This window comes from Coenobita brevimanus, chromosome 57 (assembly GCF_032717465.1).
Source record: "Coenobita brevimanus isolate Jiangsu-jjx chromosome 57, ASM3271746v2, whole genome shotgun sequence".
Taxonomy (NCBI): Eukaryota; Metazoa; Arthropoda; class Malacostraca; order Decapoda; family Coenobitidae; genus Coenobita; species Coenobita brevimanus.
In genome coordinates, this window is record NC_137010.1 from 55,348,746 (window position 1) to 55,368,556 (window position 19,811).

The 19,811-nt window shown below is 40.8% G+C and overlaps 1 protein-coding gene and 1 non-coding gene across 2 annotated transcripts in view; one reads left to right on the forward strand and one right to left on the reverse strand.

Moving 5' to 3' along the window:
* The first annotated feature begins 440 nt into the window (after positions 1-440).
* On the forward strand, positions 441-559 carry LOC145402506 (5S ribosomal RNA). Its single transcript, XR_013897801.1, has one exon. It is a non-coding gene; the product is annotated as a 5S ribosomal RNA (ribosomal RNA).
* Positions 560-14,704: 14,145 nt separating this feature from the next.
* Positions 14,705-19,811, reverse strand: part of LOC145402022 (uncharacterized) — a 59,797-nt gene continuing 54,690 nt past the window's right edge. The window contains exon 7 of the mRNA XM_080274121.1: positions 14,705-15,602. Coding sequence (XP_080130247.1) covers positions 14,803-15,602 — 800 coding nt within the window. The 3' untranslated portion in view covers positions 14,705-14,802. The remainder of the gene's footprint in view (positions 15,603-19,811) is intronic.

Below are 19,811 nucleotides of genomic sequence, written 5' to 3' on the forward strand. Positions count from 1 at the left end.
GTGAAAACCTTTACCATAATTACAACTGTTTGAACTTCCCTCCATATGCACCGATCCTGTCATTCCCTCCAACATTTTCAACCTCACACTGTCAGGAGCTAATGCCTATTTTATGGGTGAAATAATGGTTAATATCTAATCCCCACACTCTATTTACAGTTCTATTATTGTTTCAGCCAAAAGCTGAATTACCCAGTACAAGATTTTCATCCATTTTTTTCAGGATTTTTGTCAATTCCAAGACACATTTCTTCTATGGCATTTTCGTTGCAAATTATTTTAATATTACTCTTGGTGGTTAGGTTTGGTCATCTTCAGGAGTAAAATAAAAATAATTTGCGACAAAAATAACACAAGAAAAGTGTCCTAGAATTGTCTAAAATATCGAAAAAACAAATCAAAATCTCGAAATTCTGTTTTTGGCTGAAACAATAAGTTTTACCAACGGCCATACCACGTTGAGTACACCGCTTCCCGTCCGATCAGCGAAGTTAAGCAATGTTGGGTCTGGTTAGTACTTGGATGGGTGACCGCCGGGGAACACCAGATGCTGTTGGCATCCCTACGTGTCAAGTGGGGTTGGTGGAGGATTAGTGCCCCTCCCTGTAAAACAATTAACTCTAAGCCCTTGGCCACCCCGTTTGGGATACATGGCGTCTGGCAATGGATGAATGAATGAAACCTTCACCTGGTCCAGATTTTTGTTCTTTTGCAGCTTATCTCATGCAAGTCAGTGGAGGAAAAAAGCAATACCCTGGTTCCACATCTTTTCCATGGCGTCTCTTCATGACTGGCATAATAGTTTGGTGTTAAATCCATTTTTACAAGCTGGCATTCAAGAAGGACAGACGGCCATTATGTGCAGTTAGAGTAAAAGGAGTAAAGTACCCTTCAATAACACCATATTGTTGTACTAAACATAACCATGGTCTTGTACTACATCTCTTATATTACAATACTATAAATGTTTTCAGTCCTATTTAACTGTACTTTATTTTCAAAACTAACAAACTTTCTATTAAATAAAAAGGTTACTACAGATGGTGTTGATGTCCTCATGGTTTGGTCCTTTATTCAAATATTAAGAATAGCTTTAATACGATATAACTGATGATTATGTAAAAAAATAAAAAGGTGAAACAGATGACAGGTATTGTAGTTGTAACCGGCAATTATTACTTTACAAATGATAGCATTAAATATTTAGGGTCATATGACTGGAATTGGTACTCATCTAGAATAAGATATAAGTACAAGTGCTCAAAACTTATCATAGTATTTAAATGAGACAAGTTTGACACTCGCCTCCCATCACTGACGCCGAGATTGTTTATGTTTTGACAGCTCCAACAAATCTTCTTCTTCCCCACAGAGTCTGGCCACGTTTCCCTGTTCGGAAACTGAATATTATTTATATATTCATAATTTTACCAAGCTCCCCTGTCACCTTCTTATTTTCTTCTATACTCTTCATATAATTACCGATATTCTTGTCAACACAACTACGCGAGATGACTTTCGGTCGAGTTAGGAAATGTTTGAGCATTCGCTTGACTTTGGCTATAGTGGTTACTTGTCCGAATTAGCATTTTCGCCAATATTTAATCGTATTAGCATCCGCTCGAGTTAGTGCATGCTCGAGTTTGCCGTGAAGTTGGCAGTCGCTGGAGATGAGTTGGCATTTGCCGGAGATTACTTTTGCTCGATTTAGCCGTCACTTTCGCTCAAGTTGTATGTTTACAAGTTCCAGCTGATTGCGGCATCTCCAGCTGTCTCGTAGTAATCTCTGTTTAATGGTATGTTTTTGCACCAGTAGTCACAGTAAATAATGTATGAACAGATGTTACTCACAAATTATTGACTGTAGTCCATGTGTTTAAGGATTTTACAGTTCATTACCCAGATCACTGTGTGCCTACCGAGCTTGCAACCCTAGACTCCTCTGAATGGTAACCAGGTGGATTAAAGTCTAAGTTGCCCGTGTTCTGTTGTTCACTTGCCCTTCGTAGGATACGAGGGGATTGTGTGACGGACGTTTGTGTAACAGGGCAACTCCATCACCTGGTCCTGCCAGTGCCACCACATGAAGGCATTCCCCCATGACAGCACTATCATTATTATTAACCCTTTTATTGTTATTTTTAACCCTTTTCCTTTATTATAAATCATTTTCTCATTATTATTAGCTTTTGTTCTATTTCTGTTAACCCTTTTGTTGTGATTACTTTTCAGTTTGATACCATAATGCCTTTGTTTTAATAAGGTTAATGAACTAGGTAGGTGGTGGCGACTGTCATCCACTCACTTGATGTAGTGCTGCAAGGCTTGGTGGATGAGTTAGGGAGGGTGTGTAAGAAACAGAATCTAAAGGTGAATGTAGGGAGAAGTAAAGTTATGGTCTTCGAGAGAGGTGAAGTCAGTGAATGTACAGTGAGGTTGGTTGGTGAGGAAATGGAAAATATGAGTACGTTTAAGTACTTGGGTAGTGTGATGAGTAAGGATGAAAGTTTGGAGGGTGAAGTGCTTGAAAGGGTATAGCAGGGAAGAAAGGTTGCTGGTTCCTTGAAAGCAGTAATAAGAAACTGGGAAGTGAGCATAGAAGTGAAAAAGTTATTACATGACAGTATTGTGATACCAACTCTAATGTTTGGAAGTGAAGCTTGGACGTTGTTGGAGGGGCACAAGTCAAGAGTGAGAGCAGTGGAAATGAGTTATCTGAGAGGAGCATGTGGAGTCACATCGAGAGAGAGACTGACAAATGAGGATGTGAAGGAGTGTTGTGGTGTGGATGTGGATGTGATAGGAAGTGTTAGGAGAAACACTGAGGTGGTTTGGCCATGTGGAGAGGATGGAGAGTGAGAGACTGATGAGGAGAATGTATGTGAGTGAGGTGGAGGGGGAGGCCAAGGATGAGATGGAGGGATAGAGTGAAGAGGTATATGAGAGAGGGGTGTGTGAACTGGGAGCAGGGCAGTGAAATGGCGGGGGACAGGGTGATGTGGAGGCGATTTGTTTGTGGCCACCCCTTATGGGATTAAGGCATCTGGCAATAGATAGATTGATCATTCTTTTTCTGTGTCTGCCCTCTGTCTTCCTTCTTCTCCCACTTTCGTGTCACTTTTTATTACTCTTTCCTTTTCAGGTGGCATTACATTGAGTGGTAAGCTTAATGGTTTCCTGTAAGCCAGGAAACCATTTACTGTACGGTGCTGGGTGGTGACCATATAACCAATCTATATGTGTTCCCTACATGTCAACAAGTGGATTGGCAGAGGGTTAGTGCCCCTCCCCGTAAAACAACTAACTCAAAGTCAAATGGCCACCCTTTACGAAATTATGGCATCTGGCTGTAGACAGATAGATAGATAGAAGTTCATAATGGGTTTAGTTTCACCTGATAGAACTGGGCCACTCACACAGCTTGAATATATATACATATTTTTTAAATGCAAGGAAGAAGGAACCAAAGGTCAGGAGCCCACAAACCATTCCTTCCAAGAAAAAAACAAAAACAGTACAATTTAGAGCCAAATTCAAGATCTGTTCGTGGTTGTATAAGATATGATAAGCATTAGCTGTGTGGTAGGAATGAGTCTCCTTGATTACTTATGAAATAAATGCACTGTGATTATAGCTAACTACAATTTTTTAATTATTTTTATTATATATTTATTTATTTTTTGGATGTTGCTCATACTGGCACCATATGGATAGGAAGACTGTGAGAAGAAAGGATGTGAGTGAGGTGGAGAGGGAAGCCAAGGCTGAGAGTAAGTGGAGAGATATGAAACAAGGGTGTGTGAGTTGGAGGGAGGGCAGCAAAATGGCAACCAACACAGTGACATGGAGACACTTTGTTTGTGGCCACCCCTTATGGGATTTTGTCATCTAGCAATAGATAAGAGAATGAGAGACTTGTTTAATTGTCAGCTTGTGAACAGATTGCTATGCCCTTTTAACATGTTGCTAGTCACAGATAGTGCTTTAGAAAGGTTGTTGTCTTAATAGCCTCTTCCATTTTCTGCCACTGAGCCATGTGAAATAAGTTACAGTAGGACAAAAATCAAGACTAAGTTATGAAGAAACAACTGAAATAAAGCGGGATTGAAACTCACTTGTATTTTGTGTGTTGTGGGAGGGGGCTTAGTCTGCAGGTGTGGTCATAAGTGTGGTAGAAGGAGTAGGAGTTGAATAAATGATGTAGGATAGACACCAGTAACACTGAGTAAACTGTCCCAACAACACACAAGAAATCACCCGGCAGAGTGGAATTGGAGTGTCATGTAGGGACCACCGTGACAGCTGCTTCTGTTGGCATTACCTGTGGACTTTATTTATTTATTTATTTTTTTTTTATGCAAGGAAGAACGAACCAAAGGCTAGGAGCCCGCAAACAGTTCCTTCCAAGAAAAAAACAAACAACAATACAAAAGCGAGCCAAATTCAAGATCCGTTCATTTCGAGATGCCTGGACACACTGCGTTTGAAAGACTGGAGATCGTAGGAAGTAGGAAATACAGAGGGAGACAGTGCCAGAGTTGACCTGTTGCATAAATGAAGGACTGGGAGTAACAGTTAACTCTTGCATGAGAAATTTGGACAGAAAAGGGATGTTTGTTGCCTACTTCTTCCCTCATCTTTATCATTCATTCTCTGTGTCTGCCTTCCTGTTTTTCCCATCTTTCCCATCACTTTTTATTACCGGTACTCTTTTTTATTTTTCAGGTGGCTTTACATTGAGTGACAAGCCTAATGGTTTCCTGTAAGCCAGGAAACCATTTACATTGCTGGGTAATAAGCATATAACCAACACATACTGTATGTGTTCCCTACGTGTCAACAAGTGGCATGGCAGAGGGTTAGTGCCCCGTCCCTAAAAACAACTAACTCAAAGAAAAACAACAACCCCTTACGAGATTTGGCATCAGGTTATAGATAGGTAGATACGGTAGTTAGTTGGAGTGTTCATGTGACTAGTAACCAAGGAGATTCCCAGCTAAGGCTCATTGAATTTCATGCAGCCATGACTTGTTACTGTATTCAAGTTGTGTGAGTGGTCCAGTTGTCAGAAAACAAGTAGACTACATAGTGTTTGGACAGGTTTCAAGGGTTAGATTGGAATGTTAATCTGACTAGCAACAAAGAGGAGTCATTCCCAGCAAAGGCTCATGAATTTCATGCAATTACAACTGAAAAGTTATGGGAATGGCCCAGTTCTCTCAGATGAAAGCAAACTGACTACATTTTATTTATTTAAATTGCAGAGATGTTGGTCTAATGGCAGTTCTTTTTTCCCCAGATCCAACTGAAGGCAGACCCTGAAGACCAAACATGAAACTACAGTATGAAGGACAAGCTTTGTGTTGTTGTCAGTGGGAGTGTTAGACCTGAGCATATGATGAAGACATTGTTGTATCCATGGCTGTAGTAGGTTATGAGTGCAAGAAATGACCTGAGATGGTCATTTTAACAGAAAATGAACAGAGGAAAGAAAAACAGATTAATACACAAGACTACAAATATCCTCCATTCATAGAAAATATGTAACAGTTTGACATGAACTGCTGTGGGTTGAAGTTTGGAGGGAACCTAATCCAAAGATGCAAATTCCAACTGTGGTATTGTCACAACATAAATGATCCTAACACAACCTCAACAGCAGATTTCCGGAAGCACATGAATGAAGTGGCCAGTCAGCCCACTAGGTTCACATGCAGATGAGCCTGGGGTTGCAGCTGCTACCATGTACGAATATCATGCAGAGATATTAAATTCAGCATAAGGTTACAGTAAATATCCATGATAGTGTTGAGTGTCATACTGTGCCTTGTTGACCCTAAATAAACAAATAAATAAATCTCTCAAGAAATGATATTAGTCAGTGATAAGGCCCGAGAAGAACTGTTGGTTGGATGGGCAGCAGGACACCCATATGTTTTAGGCCTATGCTTTTTTTTTTTCACTTTAACTCGGCCTAAAACTGCCATATGTCCAACGTGAATGCTGAGTTGTTACATTAATACTAAATTATGATACTAGTCACAAAGAAGTGCTGTGGAAAGGATGTAGAGCTGTATTATTATCGTACCTTATTCTGCCAGTGAATTAAGGGAGACAAGCTACAAAAGGATGAAAATCTGGGTCAGCTTAAGGTGAAAGAACTATAGACATCATGGAGGTGATTAAGGAAGAATCAGCCGAGTTTTGTGAGGAGAATGGGGAAATATGTATTGTGGAGGATCATAATTTCCCCACCCAAGTTCCACCTAGAAAAATGAGAAAGTTTCAATGTCTTGAGTGTGGTAAGCTGTTTTCTCATATTAGTAACCTTAACAAGCACTCTTTGATCCACTCAGGGGTGAAGAAATTCAAGTGTGATGTCTGTGGCAAGCTGTTTAGAACTAAGGATCATGTGGCCAAGCATATGGTTAGACATTCCACGGTGAGGGAATTTGAGTGCTTGGAATGTGGTAAACGGTTTGCGCGTAGGGACGACCTCACCAGGCACTCTCATATCCACTCAGGAGAGAAGAAGTACAAGTGCTTAGAATGTGGAAGACTATTTGCTCGTAACAGTAACCTCACTCAGCATTTACTGGTTCACACAGGAGTAAAGGAGTTTGAGTGCATGGAGTGTGGAAAATTCTTCGCTCGTAAAAATGACCTGACCAAACACTTATTACTCCACTCAGGGCTGAAGAAGTTTGAATGTTTGGAGTGTGGGAAGTTTTTTGCTGATAAGAGCAACTTCAGCAAGCACATGTATGTTCATTCAGGACTGAAGAAGTTTAAGTGTGATGTATGTGGCAGGTTGTTAAGTACAAAACACAATCTGGCGGAACACATTCGTAATCACTCTGAAGGAAAGTAGTATTTGAGTGCTAAAATGCCCCTCCAAGAGACACAAGTTCACCTCACCAGGCTATGCTGTGGTCGTTTTTTTTTCTACGCTTCAGCACCAACACAAAATACTACCCACAAACAATGCACACTGCCCTCACTGTACTGCAGCCTTCCCATACCACAATACAAAACACTATAAACAAACAATCTACAATTCTCTCACTGTAGTGCAGCTCCCCACACCACAACATATTCACACTATCACAGTACAAAATACTACACAATCCAGTATCTCCATACTAAACTGCAGCCCCCCCCCCACACCACAACATAAAACACTACACACAAACAATCCACAATTCTCTCACTGTAGTGCAACTCCCCACACCACAACACATTCACACTATCGCAATACAAAATACTACACAATCCACTATCCCCATACTAAACTGCAGCCCCCCCCCCCACACCACAACACAAAACACTACACACAAACAATCCACAATTCTCACTGTAGTGCAGCCCCCTCACCACAACACACACACTCATTATAAAACAAAATACCACACACAATCTACTATGCCTTTACTAATATGCAGCCCTCAATGCCAACACACTTACCTCATTCTCACAAGACGGTCCTTCAACAAAACTCTAACAAAAGATCTCAGGGAGCATTCATGTGAAGTGGCCGGTTACCTTCAGTCTGCTGGGTCCACATCCAGATGAGCTGGGGTCACAACAGGAAAATGTAAAGATGTGAGGGAAGTTGGGAATTTCTGACATAAAAATACTGCCTGGTATTTGGGTTTACAGGTAACCACTCAATTATCAACAGTTCTCAGTATGTAGGATGGTCTGTAAGTAGCACTCTACTAGAAATTCACTAGTGTCTTTAAGTGGAGGTCAGTCTGTTGGCTTGGGTGTGGATGAAGCAGCAAGATTAGGAAATTAATACAATGATACAGGGTTAACTGATAACTCTGGGCAATACAGGGTTGACACTGATATATCTGACTGAGCCGTCCCACAACAGAGAAATCGCTTGGCAGAGTGGAAGGATGGTGTTACAAATGAATCCCCTGCATGTTGTCAGTAGCGTTCCCAAATATTACTGGTTTTTCTATATAACTGGTGCTGAAACTGGGGGGAAACAGCATTACCAGTGGAACTTTAATAGGTGATGTTATTTCTTTTTTTTTGGTCAATTTTTGTGGACTAAATATCAGAAAGTTTGCTATGCAAAGGGAAAAAATAATGGACTCTATATCTGTTGTTTCTCATGTTTTTTTTTAACCCCAACAGAGAGAGTTTTATAGTGCTATGTTTTTTGTGTCTCAGGGCTATTGTCTTATCTACAGTATTTTATTTTTTACCCATTGAATCCAGTGACATATTTTGCTATTGCGAGGCCAGTTTATTGGAGTTAGGAAAGGCCTCTTTTACTGAAAGGCTTAATGAAAGGTAATATGTAACTCCTCCAGCTTGTAAAGTCTCTCTCGACCTGAACAGAAGCCTCAAAGCAGCAAGAATAAAAGAATAATTGTTGTTACTGGAATGAAGTAGTAAAGTGGAGGGGTTAAATACAGCGTTCAGTAATTCCACAACTAGAACAGAACCCACCTTAACTGAATAAAATTGTATATTTGTTATCGAATATACTTGTATATTTGTTAATGACAGCTTGTGATAACATGGTATCGTAAAGAACTCTCATCAGTATGGGGCTCGAACCCTTCTTGCCAGTGCATGTCTAAAAGATGTGTGGCCATCATGTAATTATGACATTTTTCTTGTTGAATCTACCTATTGCAGTGTGGGTGGTAGTGGGTCGAGGTGTGTGGATCCAATAGGAACACCACCATTATTTTCTGATGGCCACACATCTTTTAGACTTGCAGTGGGTTTGAGCTCCACAAAGATGAGGGTGCTGGTAACTGCAAGAATGAAATAAAATGTTGAACCTTTATGCTAAGAAGTGATGTCAGAAAGTTAGTTGATATGCACTGGACTTGTGACATTATGTGACATCTTTTAATAACAGCTGTATTCAGACTAAAGGGATTAAAAGCACGTTTTATGATTACTGGTATTCTTTGGCAGGATGTTAATTGTACAGTACATACAGTACGGTATATAGGCTATTAATGATAGATTGAATATAGTATGACAATGCTTTACAATATGATGTTATTTATCTGTCTGTTTATGGCCGTAAAGGGATGGCCACAAACAAATCGCTTCCATATCACTGCCCTGTTCCTAACCTGTCCTATACAGTTTGTCGTCCATCATGACCAGAAGAGTTTAAATTTACTACCACCTATACTGCAATAGATAGGGGTGTGTGGATCTGAAAAGAAAAACATCATACAGTACTTATGTGACGGCTACATATACTGCATTTTAGACCTGCGGTGGTGAGGTGGGTTCATGCCTCACTCAGAGTAGGGTGCTTTACAGTATGATGTTAGTCAGGATATTATTATTCCTGTTAGGAGATTGTTCCAGGTTGTAATAAATACCAAAGGAAATATTGCTACATAGGGTAGGCTCTGACAAATTTGTAACCAGGTAACATAAAACAAGTGAATAATGGATTCCTAGCACCAGACATCACACGTAAAGCATCATGAAGCCAAGGTCACATTCTTATTGGTTTGGAGGCTTTCAAGCATCCCTGCCTTAGTGATTTATTTTGCATTTTATCCTTTAATATTCTTGTGTTATTTTAATCTTTTTAATATCAACCCAGTCTTAACAAGTGACACAAGGTACTATTAATCAGTCCTGTACAGAAAGATAGTAGTAAGCAAGAGGTGCTAAAAATTCTTGTAACCTGAGGAGAATACAGAAGTTGGTGCTGTGGATGGTGTTTTAGTCAGGGAAATCTACAGCCATAGGAGGGTTTAACAAAGACAGGTTTCCAGTTCAAAATCACCAATGGACAGTGGTATGAACTTCTGATCAGTCACATCCTACATTCCCTTTCATCACTGTCATCATCTAGACCTCTTTCCAATGAAGGATAGATACAGGAGAGATAAAATAAATAAAAAATAAAAATGTTAATAGATTCAAAGGGTAAACCTACTGAGTCCTACATGTATGTCCCCTTTATACAGGACAGATGTATGTATATATGTATGAATATCAAATTGTTACAGGTTTTTATAAAACATTGTAAATAAAGTTTCACCATATTACTGTACTGTACACTGATTTTACTCCTCCACTTTAAATAATCATCTTTTGCATAATCTGATGCTAACATGAGTGTTGGTTCTCAGTAACATCTTTGTGTTACTAAAATGAAACATTCAGATTCATTATTTACGAGCCATTCACATTCATAATGCAGAATGAAATGCCCAAGGCAAATGTGATAGTATCACCTCCCACTCCTCCTCAAATTTTAATGCACTTTACAACTGCAAGACAAGCAGAGCTTTGGTGGAAATTACTTTTGGCAGAAATTGGGGCTTCCTAGGCAGTCGCCTAATTTGTCTAGAGGTAGGAGTGGCCCTGTATGAATGTTTAAATAAAATATGGACTAACAGCTATGTACAGAATATGCCTAAAGTACTGCTGAATTACAGTTCAAATATCTATTTTACTGGGTGCAATGATGCTGGAGAGATGTACCTTCATGTGGTGGTATAATTATAAGCAGGCTGTAGATAGCTGAAGATTACATAAAGCATCCCTCAACTCTCCAGCCCCTCAAAAGTAGGATGGAGGACTGCAGAAAAGACGCTTCAGTCTGTTGTCCAATCCTAAATCATAAAATGGAATGCAAGCTGCCAGTTTTTGACAGATATGATGCTGATGAAATGTGTCTGGCCTTCACAGATGGTTGCTACCTGCACTCTGTAATGTGGGAAGCAGGCTGATCAAACATAAGATCCTGTAATCATAGGCATTCTGTAAATAAACAATAAATCTTGGGCTTGCAATGCTCTTTGCAGCTTGTGGGTTAAGATGCCCAGAGTTTCAAACAAAAAATGCTAACAGTTTGTACACAAGATTATCTGAACTCCAAGAAAAGATGCTGTACAGTAGTGAAACCTGGGGATTGGATTATTTCATGCTGCTGAATAACCAAAGTGTCTGGTTGAACAGACCCATCAACCACAAGTAGGCAACAGCCTTTGTGAGGCTATCTTACAGATAGAGTACAGCACATATACCAGGTAGGGATCCAGCACCCCCTTGTGGTACCGTGTCTCACCAGGGTCCTTCCCATAGCAAGGTGCAGGGAAATAGCTATGAGGAGGTTTGGCTCCCCAATGGAAGCTGCAGCTGCTCCACCCAGCATGCACAGCACCACCCTATGTAGGCTGCTCATCTGTGCATCCTAAGTTGAAGGGATTTAAATAAATTCATGCTCTTAACTCAAGCATGAATATACCAACAGATGGTGGGGTTGTGTAAAGTACTGTCATGTCTCAATGTATGTTACGGTTAGGTTACAAAATATCACTACTTTATCCATACAAATGATATGGTAAACTTTAACTGGCATATCAGCAGGGTTAGGCAACAACAGCACTAACCACTGCCAGCACCAGTACATTACATAGCCTACCAGTATAGCTACACATCGATATCATCATCATTTTCAGTTTTATGTCTGTTTTCCACATAGTATGAGTCAGCCTGGTTCACCAGATGGTACTTCACCAGGTCTCTAGTTCCAATGTACAGGTACCGGGGTAAATGAAGAAAATATTTTCACAAGCATTTTTGTATATTCACATCTGCACTGGAAGGTGAAGATTGAGACAAAGTACATAGCTTATGAATCAGTGGCTGTGGTCAAATTACTGTAAATGAAACAGCAGCTGTTCACCAAACTATCAAGTCACATCTGCCACAGTAGGGCCATAACACTGACCATCAATCCAGTAATGTATTTTCACAGCAGCGTTAGTGGGTTAAAAATTTACACCCAATTTTTCAGGCCCAATTTTTGTTGGCTATGAAAGCTCCCTTACATTTTTTTTTTTTTCTCTCTCTCCTCTTTTCTTACTAGACCTACAGTCCTCCTCTGTGCTATTGAAATCATTCTCCTGTGGTCATACTCTGCACAGATGGCATAAAAAAGGATATTAACCAATGATATCCAAAAATAAACTGCTAAGGAAAAGATGCTAGAGAGCTTCCTTAACTGACAACAATATGGGTCTAAGAACTTCAGGCACATGGATACACCAGTAATGCGGTTTTTGCAAGAATGCATACAAGCATTTTGCTCATCAATGTTGTTTCACAACTATTTACAAACATACATGTGAGAATCCATCCCTCAAAGTGTTGGCTATACCTAACCTCTAATTTGTCAAGTGGTTCCAAAGCTGAATATCAATGTCCAGGTATAACATAAATAAAATGATCATAAACAGCAGGACAGAAAGAGTTCACTGACTTTCATGTGTTTACAGCCCTGATCCATGACGAGACTATCCAATTAGGCCTATTACATAACAATCATCATGTTATCAAATGTCTAATTGTATTTCACTCTATAACCTTTACAATATTACACAATTTCAAGGCAACAGATAGTAACATTATTCCAATCAGTATATTGACTTCCATCTATAACAACACCTTCCATCTGTGTCTTGTTATTACAGCTATATATAACATCCTTATTGTATACTGTATACAATGAGTGAAAGTGCTGAAAGAAATACATGTACTGTACTCTGATATGGTGTGGCCATGTGAAGAGGATAGAGAATGAGAGACTGACTAGAAAAGTGTATGGGTGAGGTTGTGGGGAAGACTGACGATGAGATGAATGGAATGGAGAGAGACACCATATATGAGAGAGGGGGGTGTAAGTTTGAGAGACAGCAGGCCAATGGCAGAGGAGAAGGCAACAAGGACAAAACTTATTTGCAGTCACCCCTTAATAAGGCATCGGGCTATAGATGGATAGATAGATATATGGACAGATGGATAAACAGACATACTGTAGATTGATACAGTATTATACCTGAAGGTCAAAGTGGAGCCAGAACTGCTGTATCCTCACAATCAACAGTTTCAATAAGTAACTGTAATTCTTCCACATAATTGTAGTAGCTACATTCTTTACATGCTACATTGTAAATGAATGAAAGAATGAATAGTGAGAAAGAACTAGCATCACGCCTAGAAAGGCTATGTGGCACTAGGGCAGCAAAGAACAAAAAGTGAGTTTTACGCCAGGTACCCCTTTTTTGGACAAGGGCTAAGGCGTTGCCCCCTGGGTAGAGGACTTTGGTTTGGAGTGTGCAGCATTTTATGACCGGATGCCCTTCCTGATGTCTACCAATGACCCTTGGGTGGATTCGATCCTCCGACCCTTCTGTCAGAGCGGAGCGCTCTAACCCACTGAGCACAAAGGACAATTAAATTACATGCAGAACACACGGAGCAGAAAGAAAGGCAGTATTATTTGAAATAGAAAAAGTAGCAGAATCACCATGGAGATCAGTGAGCATCGAGGGGTGAGGTGATAAGGAGAGGAAGGAGAAAGCACAGCGATGATCTCGGTGGACAGTCAAGGGGGAGTTACAGTGTGAACAAAATGGTGGAGGGTCACCATTCAGGAAGTGACCGTGAGCGAGGCAGGTGTTACCAAAGCGAAGATGAGCAATAACAGCCTCCCATCGACGAAAGGGGTGAGTTGAAACAGACCAAGGAACAACAGAAGGTTTAATGTGATGAAGCTTGTTGGTGACCTAGGAATCCCAGAAAATTTGCCACAGGTCACAGAAGAGGAGAGTAAGAATAGAAAAACAATAAAAAGCAGGGATAGGTTGAGAAGACGCCATGGGAGACAGAGCAGCAGAATGAGCCAGTGAGTCTGCACGTTCATTAATGGCAACTCCAACATGACCAGGAACACAGCAAAATTGAACTGATTTCTTACATACAGAAAAACGAAAGACCCACTCTTGAATTTGGGTGACAAGGGAATGAGAAGAAGAGGACTGCAGTGAAGAAATCACACTGTGAGAATCAAAGAAGATAACAAATGAGGAGAAAGAGGATCGAAACAGAGATTTCAGAGCTAAAAGAATAGCATAAAGTTTTGCCGTGAGAACACCTGCAACAGAGGGAAGGGGACTGGAAAAAAAAAAAGACTCAGGAGAGATGACAGCATACCCAACACCACAAAGAGACTTGGTATCATTGGTGAAGATACGAGTAGCAGAAGAGTGAGAAGACGTGTGTTCAAGAAAAAGGGAGCAGAGAATGACAGGAGAAAGAAGAGAGCAAGAAGACGGGAGAAAAGAACAGACCACTGGAGATCGTAGAAGTGAAGGGAGGAAAGAAATAGGATGTAGGGGAACAATGGGTGGAACAGTGAAACCAACAGACTGAAGAAAAGCAGGGACATAGAGGTAGAAAGGAAGGAGGAGATGAGAGGCAGACTGAAAATAACGGCAGAGAGAGAGAGAGGGAGAGGGCAGAACAAATTATTAGAACAAAACTGAAGCAGGTGTGCATAAGACTTAACTGCGCGGAGAGAATGGGGAAGGGGGGGGGGCACCCAATTTGATGGATGGGCCTGATCAAAAGGCACATATGGCTAAATAATGACCAGTATAATACATTGTAAATACTGTACAGTACAGTGATTGCAGGAATTTCTTTACATTCTACATTGTAAGTAATGTACAGTCACAGTTCTGAGATGATGATGATCTTGAGATACAATGCTGCTAAGAACAGTATATATGATTTTATATGTACACATCCTAGATTTGAGGTGAAAAGTGGATTTAAGTGCACTCCTCCATGGCAAACCACTTACCACATCTCCCAACACTCACCCGGTAATTATTTTTGAATGAATTTATGCGTGTTGAGTAAGTGCATTTCCATTACCACACTCCACTGAACCATCACTCTAAAAGCCTTAAATTCTTCACTCTTAACACTTAAAACCACTTTACTCCCTTAATTCCTCACTCTTGAATGAACTAGGGAATGCTGTGAAAGTGCACTCTTCCGGAAAAACCTCTTGCCACACTCCATGCACTCAAACTCCTTCACTCCTGTGTGAATCTGAGCATGCCTAATGAGATCGCCCTTACATAAGAACCGCTTATCACACTTCAAACACTTGAACTCCTTGAATCCTATGAGAGTTAATGAGTGTGAGGTTAGGTCACTTCTATGGACAAATAGTTTACCACACTCCAAACATTTGAACTTCCTCACCTCCGAGTGAATCAATGAATGCTGTGTGAGCTCACCCTTTCGGATAAACCACTTACCACATTCAACGCACTCAAACTTCCGCAGTCGTGAATGAACCACAGTGTGTTTGGTAAGCACACTTTTCTGGGCGAATTGCTTACCACATTCCACACATTCAAACTTCTTTTCTCCTGGGTGTTGAATGATATGCTCTGCCAAATTCCCTTTAGTTCTAAACATCTTATCACAAATATCACACTGGAATTCCTTCACCCCTGCATGAACTAAATAGTGCCTGGAGAGGTCAGAGCTTCGACTAAATAACCTGCCACAGTCCAAACACTTGTGCTTCTTAACTCCTGTGTGGATTAAAAGGTGTAGGTTGAGACTTCCCTTCTGTGTAAACTGCTTACCACACTCCGAGCACTCAAACTTCTTCACCCCTGCATGAATCAAAGAGTGCATGAACAGATTGGTCTTAAGAGTGAACACTTTGCCACACTCCAGACACTCAAACCCATCCCCTGAGTGGAATAATACATGGCGTCTGAGTGTCACTTTACTAGCATACAGTTTCCCACACCAAGAACAAGCAAATTTCTTCTTAGCTGTAGAATTGACAGAGTTCAAGAAATCTTTTTCTTGGAAGGACCCTGCTTCACTCTCATCGCCAAAATTCTCAACTGACCCTTCCACCTCTATGTAATGATTTCCAGTCTCATGATCAAAATTTTCATCTGAACTTTCCTCCTCCAATAAACCATTTTTCTGGATGGACTGTGTTTTACTCTCATGGTCATATTTCTCAACTGACCTTTCCACCTCTAGGAAATGTTTCTGAATACACTCTGCTTCACTCTCACTCACAAATTTCTTGACTGATCCTTGCTCCTCAGCCAAATCATTTTCCTGTATGGACACCACTACTTCAGTTTTACTGCCAAAAATTTCAACTTCCTCCATCGATAACTTTTTCTGAATGGACTCAGCTTCTCTCTCATGGCCACATTTTTCCACTGATCCCTCCTTCTTGACGATTTTTTTCTCAATGGATTTTGCTTTACATTCCCTGTCAGATTTCCCTACAGACCCTTCCTTTTTGAAGAGAGAATTTTTCTGGATGGTCCCTCCTTCACTTTTATCACCAAATTTCTCGACTTTTTCAACCACCTCCATCACAATCGTATTCTGAAAGGATCCAAACAAACATTTACAACAAGGACAACTTCATAGTGTGAATTACTGTACTGTACTTTTAACTTTTTTTTTTTTTTCTTACGTTATTCACTCGGCTGTAGAAAGTCTGGCTGCTTTACAAGTGAAGATGGAAATATAAATAGGCAATCATGTACACAGCTTAAGCTTTGAAAACTTTAACAATACAGTGACGTGGAGAGGGCTCCCCCTCTATGCTAAGGTGTCTTTGTATGCGGCATGTGTTTGGAGCATAAAGCTGTATGGTAGTAAGACCTGGGCAGTCAAGGAAGAGGATATTCGCAGGCTCAAATGTACAGAAATGGCAATGATTAAGTGGATGTGTAGTGTGTCCTTGAGTGCTAGGCCTGGAGAGGGCTAAGTTTACGATGTAAGGGTTGAAGGGCAGGATGGGAATTGGGGTGTACTGGTGTTGTGATGAGAAGTTGCTAGAGTGAGATGGTTTGGGCATGTGGAGAGGATGGGGGATGATAATTGGGTGCAGAAAGTGAGAAGCGTTAATGTTCGAGGTAGGGTAGTGAGAGGTAGACTGAAAGACCTGGGATGAGGTCATTGAGTGTGACTTCAGAGTTAAGGGACTAAACAGGAAAGCTGCCAGAGATTGAGCGGCATGGAGAGCCCCCATTAGATGACCAAGGCCAACGCATGCAAACATGCGTGAGCGAATGGCAATATCTGTCCCCTCATCTCCATTTCAAAGACAGCTGCCACCTTCACCACTAAACCTGCATCTGTTAAGTCTAACACATTTACCAGTAATTTTCCTTTCAACTCAACTTTACACTGAATCCAGGCCTAATGTCACAAAAATTATCACAATGTAATTAACCTTATCACTGACCAACACCAGTTTCTTATACATGTGACATTCACCTATGTAACTGAATTTACTGCCAACACACACACAGTGATGATATTTCAATGACTGATGTCTATATATCTACATACACAAGTACAGTCTAGTACCTGATCTATAAACACAGACTGTACAAAATATATCAGGTAAGGTTACTGATACAATATTGCCTGATGCCTGATAAGACTGGGTAATATGGGACCAATACATAAGCCAAAGCTACCTTACCTGTCAAATAAACTTTTTTTCATGTCTAATATCTCATAGACTCTGCTGGGTTGGGTTCACTCTTGCTGGATGTGCGCTTTCCTGAACAACAAAAGGTGTGATGTTATCCATGTTGACAAAGTCTTTCACTGGTTCACCACCTCATGAAAGCCACATAACGGGTGGTTCTGACTCACTCTTGGTCACTGATTCCCTCTTGGTTGTTTTGTGGTCTGTTTCAGTTGACCCTGGAATAAAAAGCTGCCATTAGACAAATATAACAGTGTTTGTGCAACTCACTAGGTATAAATCTGCCATCTCTCAATCCTGAATGCTGAGCTATAACATGAGACTAAGACTAGAGTATGATGCTGCTCAGGAAGAAACGCGATGGAGAGGATGTAAAGATGGTGTATTGCCGTATTCTGCCAATGATTAACAAGTACAAAGCTGCAAAAGGAAGACAATTTCCACCAACCTAAAGTGAATGAACTATACACACAGTAGGTGGTACTGGTGAGGGCTGCCTTCCCCTGATGGCACTGATTTAACTAGGTGGCTACGCTGCCTGGTTATACACACATCCCTCATCTCCTTCCCCATGTCTTAAAAGGATGATAGTGGACTGCAGACAGAAGGATGAGGGTGCACTGCAGATAAAAGGATGATACTGCACTGCAGATAAAAGGATGAGGGTGTACTGCAGATAAAAGGATAAAAGTGCACTGCAGATAAAAGGATGAGGGTGTACTGCAGATAAAAGGATGATAGTGGACTGCAGATAAAAGGATGAGGGTGTACTGCAGATAAAAGGATGATAGTGCACTGCAGATAAAAGGATGAGGGTGTACTGCAGATAAAAAGATAATAGTGCACTGCAGATAAAAGGATGATAGTGGACTGCAGATAAAAAGATAATAGTGCACTGCAGATAAAAAGATAATAGTGCACTGCAGATAAAAAGATAATAGTGCACTGCAGATAAAAGGATGATAGTGGACTGCAGATAAAAGGATGATAGTGGACTGCAGATAAAAGGATGATAGTGGACTGCAGATAAAAGGATGATAGTGGACTGCAGATAAAAGGATGATAGTGGACTGCAGATAAAAAGATAATAGTGCACTGCAGATAAAAGGATGATTGTGGACTGCAGATAAAAGGATGATAGTGGACTGCAGATAAAAGGATGATAGTGGACTGCAGATAAAAGGATGATAATGGATGCTGATAAAAGGATGATAGTGCACTGTAGATGCACAACTTCAGCCTGCACTCCACCAGGTTCACATTCAGAAGAGCCTGGGACTACTGTAATTATGTGGCACCATTATTGCGCCACAAGACAAAGGAAACTACCAATGTCACACTGCAATTACATGTACATTCACTGCTGCTCTCTTATATAATTTACAAAATAAACTGTAATGCGGCAGCAGCAGCAGCAGCAGTAGTAGTAGTAATAACTGTAATAGTAGTAGTAACTGTAGTAGCAATAGTAGTAGTAGTAGTAACTGTAGTAGCAGTAGTAGTAGTCATAGTAGTAACTGTAGTGGTAGCAGTAGCAGGTGGTGGTGATGTAGGAGTATCCCGTGGGGATGGTGGTAGTGATGTAGTAATAGTCCGGGGCTGTAGTGTTGTAACAACCCGTGGTGGTGGTGTAGTAACAGACCCAAGTTCATCAGTGTGTGAACCCTGTGGACTGCAGGCTGAAGTTCTCTCCTGGAGTCCATTATCTCTTCAAGGCACTGAGAGGAAGTTAAGGAATGTTTATATAAATGAACAGTGGCAATGGTCAGCTATATCAGTGGCACCACATTAAGGAATCTCTCTCCAGCACCATAAAACGTGAAGGACCATATCAGTGAAAAGGCAGAAAACAAGGGTAAAAGTAGTAGCAGAAAAGGTGAAGAAGTGAAAGAAATGTTGTGGGGTAGATGTGGATGTGATTGAGAAAATTAGCAGAAATACACTGAGGTGGTTTGGGCATACGGAGAGAATGGAGAATGAAAGACTGACTAAGAGGGTGTATGTAGGTTAAGTGGAGGGAAGGAGAGGGAGGGGGAGACAGAGGATGAGGTGGAGGGGTGGTGTTAAGGGGTATATGAGGGAGGGGGGAGTGAGCTGGAGGGAGGATGGTCAAATGGTGGGTGACAGAGCGACTTGGAGGCGTTTTGTCTGCGGCCACCCTTTGCAAGATTAGGGCATCAGGCTATAGATAGACTGATAGATAGACAGATAGATAGGAAAGGTGCCTCTATGACAGTCTTGAAAACAAGCCTGTGCTTGAGCTACCACCATTAGGGTCGTATTTTAAGTGACGTGGAATGCTTCATATCTTCCAATTTATTCTGCATATGTAACTTTAAAAAGACATACATTAGCTGTGATGAAGACACCTGAATGCAGAACCACGAGACCATTTTTGCATTTTTTCTCATCCAGGGAAGTCCAGGTTAGGTTGTTTTCTTAGTATCAGGTTGGTTAG